The sequence below is a fragment of the Sorex araneus genome, chromosome 2, assembly GCF_027595985.1.
Source record: "Sorex araneus isolate mSorAra2 chromosome 2, mSorAra2.pri, whole genome shotgun sequence".
NCBI lineage: Eukaryota > Metazoa > Chordata > Mammalia > Eulipotyphla > Soricidae > Sorex > Sorex araneus.
Window position 1 is genome coordinate 130,518,911 of NC_073303.1, and position 4,381 is coordinate 130,523,291.

Here is a 4,381-nt window from a genome sequence, read left to right on the forward strand (position 1 = left end):
GGACAAGGGTCACCCCAGCCCTCCCGAGCGACTGATGGCTTGTCCACGGCAGCCTTCCTCGGAGGCAAGGAGCGGATGGCCAGGCCCCGCCTGGAGCTGCAGATGGCCAGGTGGGACCCCAGTGTCAGGCTCCACAGACCAGAGAACACCGAGGCCTGCAAGAAAGGGCCCCGGGGCTAGGGTCCAAGGCTGTGCCCCACTCGCCCACCACGTCCCAGCCATGGGGGCGCAGCACAGGCCCCTGGCCTGCCTCAGACCCTGCCCCCAGCAGCATGTGCTGGCCAGGCACTGCTCTCTCCTGTCCCTGCCCACAGGCACAGAGGTGGGGGCAGAGCGGCCGTTCGGACCCCAGGGACCCCTCCTCTCTCCCAGAGCACTGTGAGCCTCTGGGAAGCAAACCAGGGCCAGTTCTGAGCGGACCTGCAGCCCTTCAGGAGACCCAGGATGAGAAAGAACCTGGGGAAAGCCCGGGAGCCCCAAGCATCCAGCCCCAGGACGAGACTCGCCAAGAAATAGATTTACCCAACGCCCACCTCCTCCCACTGGCTCACAACCACCAAGACCAGCTGCCCAGAGGCCAACCCCACAGGGATGGTGACAGGGAGAGGAGGAGATACCTGTGGGCGTGTCTGGGGCCCAGAGCACAGCAGGACGGGAGTCTGGGAGGGGTCCATGTGAGGGGCATTGGGGTGCGCCTGGCTCAGGAGCCTGCAGGCATGTACCCACCAGGCCTGTGCATGTGTGCACCTGAGTGCATTTGCGTGAGCATGTGTGTGCACCCATCAGGCCTCTGTGTCCCTGTGTATAAGGCCCCCCCTGAGCTCCCTTCACCCCACCCCTTCAGTTCTCCCCAACTGTGCAGGTCCCGCCCCGCCCCTGCCCACAGGTTCAGACCTGCTCTGGGGACCCAAAGTGACTTTATTTCTCCTTAGAAGGTGCCCCCACAGCCCGGCCGCCCCGGCTTCCCCTCCCTACCCCCACCCTTCTCCTGGAGCTGCTGGGGAGAGCCTTGGGGGAGAAGCTGGGCCAAGGTCGCGCCAGCAGGGGAGGGGGCTGCTCCAGGCTGGGGGTCAGGGCCCGGCCCAGAGCAGGGCGGGCCCCAGGGCCAGCAGGAGCGTGGCGGCCAGGACCGCCAGGCCGCCCCGCGCGCGCGCCCCTCCGTTACACAGATCCGTCTCGCAGCAGTCCACGTCCACCTTCAGCACCCCCGAGTTGATGAAGCCCATCAGGTAGTCGGAGAAAAAGTGGCGCTTGACGAAGTCGCAAGACGAGGCACACATCTTGTTCACCGAGTGGTCCTTCCGGCCTGCGGAGGGGCCAGTGCTGCAGCCCCAGGGCGGGGACCCCTGGGCTGCAGAGCGAGGCCCGCACCCACCCGGCCCCCGTGGGAAGGGCCCGCGCACTCACTGCTGCTGGGGTCGGCGATGCGCACGCTGGCGCACACCGTGTCCGACGGCAGGCAGGGCTTGGGTGTGCAGTGGCTGGAGTTGGTGGTCAGCGTGCAGTCCTGGCACCACAGGCCCTGAGCTGCAGGGGCGGCGGGTCGTGACGGCGGCTGAGCCCGCAGCCCGCGGCCCCCCAGATGCGCCACGCGCCCACCCCCGCCCGCCGGCCAGGGCTGCTGGCTGGACACCTGGGGGGAGGGGGCTGGGGAGGCGGTGGGCATGTGAGGCGGCCAGTGGGAGCCAGGCCAGGGCAGGATCGGGACCAGGACGCCCGCGGAGGGGGAGGAGGGGGCGGAGGGGGGAAGGGTGGAACCCACAGCCCCGCTCCCCGACTCACCGGGCGCCGAGCACAGCAAGGCGAGCACCGCCAGGCAGAGGCCCTGCATGGCGCCGGCAGCTGCAGCTCCGGGTTGGGGGGCGCGGGCTGTGTGAGGGGGTCCGGGGGCGCGGCCTGGCACAGAGTGCGAGGTCAGCGGACGCCCCAGGGACATCCCAGGGCGCACCCGAGTCCCGCGCGCGGCCCTCGGGGAGGTCGACCCGCACCTGTGGGCGGGAGCGGGGCGGGTGCCAGTCCTCCCGCCCCCGGGCCCGCGCCAGACCCCCGCCCCCGCACCCGGCGCTCACTGGGGGAGCCCACATCCGGGGGTCTGCGCGGTTCCGCACCACCTTTCGAGGGACACAGCCGCAGATCGAGACCCCGCGAGGGCGGAGCGGGGCGGGGCGCGCGGGGGGCCGTCGGCACCGCCCCCCTCCCTGGCCCGCTATCCGGCCCCGCGCCCAAACCCTCCGCCCCACACCCCGCACCTCGCCCCGCGTCCCCCCGCCCCGCACCCCGAGCCCCTGCCCCGCGCCGCGCGCCCCCTCGGCCCGGCCCGAGCCCCCGCTCCGCGCCCCGCGTCCCTCACCCCGCTCCCGGCACCCTCACCTCGGCGCCCTGCGGCCCCGCCCCGCGCCCCCTTGCCCCTCGGCCCGGCCCCGCGCCGCCTCCCCATACCCAGGCGTGGGCCGGAGGGTCCCTTCCCCCTCTGCTCGGCCCCGGTCCCTTCGGAATTTCTCGGAAGGTGATGGAGAAAGGATGCCGCTCACAAAGATGCAGGCGGGGCGCTCGCGAGGCGGGGCGGGCGCAGGCCCCGGTGCCCACCCCGCGGGCGCCGCCCTCGCGCGCCTTCCTGCGCCGCGACCCCTGCGGCACGCTCCCTGCAACCTAGGGGGCCTCCAGCCCACCCAGCCCGGAGAGTTCGGGGCGCAGGATTCCGGTTCCCGCCCCTCCGCCGCCCACCTGCCACCTGCCTCCCTGCCCCCCCCCCCCCCCGCACTCAGCCCAGCCCCGCGCGGAACACGGAGGTCGCGGGCCCAAAGCTGCGCCCAGCCCGGCGGCATCGAGGGACGCCCTGTGTCCGCTGCCCCCACCCTTGGCACCGCCTCTTCTGCAGTCCTGCAGCCACCTGCGCTCAGTGCTCACCCGAAGAGGGCCGGCACCCGTGCCTGCAGATGCTCGTCCCTCGCGGTGCTGGGAGGGCGGGCGCGGGTCAGCTGCCCCCGGGAGGGCACCCGGTTCAGTCCAGGGCAGCCTGAGATGCAGCAGGGAGGGGTGTGCCTTGCGGCTGGACACCTAGGGTTGCTCTTTCGCACCCCATCCGCGGTATGGTCCCCGAACCCATCTGAGTGATTCCCAATCCCCGAGCACAGGGCCAGAAGCAAGCCCTGAGCACTGCTGGGGGTGCCCCCAACCAACACATAGCAGGCAGGGCTGGAGTGACAGTCCAACGGGGACAGGGTGGGGGGTGTCCCTCGCTCCTGGACACCACGGAGCTCAATCCCTGGCACCCTGTATGGTCCCCTGAGCACAGAGTCAGGAGTCAGTTCTGAGCATTGCCCAGTGAGGCCACAGAGATGTGAAGCCCAGCCTCCACAGCCTCACAGAGAGGCCTGCAGACCCCACAGGGGATGTTAGTTCGGCCCGGCAAGCCACAGAGGAGGGCACTGGTCCCTGCACCCCGAGAATGTGACCGATGAAGGGGCTTGCTTTGTCCCTGGGAGAAATGCGCTCCCAGTCTGGCAGAGCCCGCAGGGCTGAGGGTTCACAGAAACCACCTGCCTGCAGGTGCTTGCAGCCCACCCCAGCCCCCCCTCCACCCTCCTTTACCCATGCTCGGCGGGAAGTGACCCAGCATCTCAAGTTGTAGCACCTCTACCACAGACCCAAGAAATACACACTGAAAGTTAAAGGGGTGAGTGGTAAATTCTGTGAATCATACACAGTTCAGAAAAGCTTGTTGGAATAGAATGATTCAGTCGAGCTGCAGAGCTGAGAGTCTAATCACAGACCAGCCCAGGGGCGTGACCGAAATAGGGAGGGGGACAGGACAGGGAGGGATGAGGAGAAGCCAAGAGTGTGAGTAATCTCGGCCTGGTGTGTGTGATCTCTGCTGGGTGTGAGTGATCATCCCAGGTGTTGTGCACTCAGCTGGGTATGAGTGACCTCTGCCAAATATGTGTGATCTCAGCCAGATGTGTGTGATCTCCGCTGGGTGTGAGTAATCTCCACTGGGTCTGAGTGATCTCTCCCGGGTGTGTGATATCTCTGCTGGGTGTGAGTGATCTTCCCTGGGTGTGTGTGATCTCCTTTGGGTGTGAGTGAACTCAGTGTCTGACCTTAAAAGATGAGAGGTGGAGGCAGTGCCCAGTACAGAGGGAACAGATCCTGAAGGTACCTAGTGGGCAGAGCCCAGGGCCAGGAGGCCTGAGACAGATATCATCACCAACAGCCCCGAGGGTCTCCAGACAACCTGTGTCCCCAGAGTGGCACCTCCATAGTGGCCCAAGGTCTTGTGACCCACATATCCTGACCAGGCTCAGCGCAGTTGGGGCAGGGGAAGGACATGGGCCCAACATGCGATCTCTCTCCCAGAGTGGGCCCTGGGCAGGCGCTCTTC

At 68.3% G+C, this 4,381-nt stretch overlaps 1 protein-coding gene across 3 annotated transcripts; it reads right to left on the bottom strand.

Annotated features, from left to right (window-relative positions):
• Positions 1-900: 900 nt before the first annotated feature.
• On the bottom strand, positions 901-3,059 carry LY6H (lymphocyte antigen 6 family member H). 3 transcript variants are annotated; one of them, XM_055127411.1, is made up of 4 exons: positions 2,908-3,059; positions 1,783-1,896; positions 1,408-1,527; positions 901-1,306 (listed from the first exon to the last, which is right to left on the bottom strand). In XM_055127411.1, exons 2-4 carry the CDS (start codon positions 1,829-1,831, stop codon positions 1,071-1,073), a joined length of 405 nt encoding a protein of 134 aa, XP_054983386.1. In that variant the 5' UTR covers positions 1,832-1,896; positions 2,908-3,059; the 3' UTR covers positions 901-1,070. The 3 variants fall into 3 exon arrangements, with proteins under 3 accessions (XP_054983386.1, XP_054983384.1, XP_054983385.1); XM_055127409.1 differs by lacking the exon at positions 2,908-3,059 and adding an exon at positions 2,371-2,721; XM_055127410.1 differs by lacking the exon at positions 2,908-3,059 and adding an exon at positions 2,440-2,717.
• Between the last annotated feature and the right edge of the window lie 1,322 nt (positions 3,060-4,381).

Bases quoted from the DNA above. Each gene is read 5' to 3' on its own strand.
- LY6H (XM_055127409.1), bottom strand. From the start codon at position 2,437: ATGGGGAGGCGGCGCGGGGCCGGGCCGAGGGGCAAGGGGGCGCGGGGC. The intron at 1,897-2,370 runs GTGAGGGTGCCG...ACTCTGTGCCAG, and splicing joins CGGGGCCGCAGGGCGCCGAG to GCCGCGCCCCCGGACCCCCT. The intron at 1,307-1,407 runs GTGAGTGCGCGG...GCCCCTCCGCAG, and splicing joins CATCGCCGACCCCAGCAGCA to GCCGGAAGGACCACTCGGTG.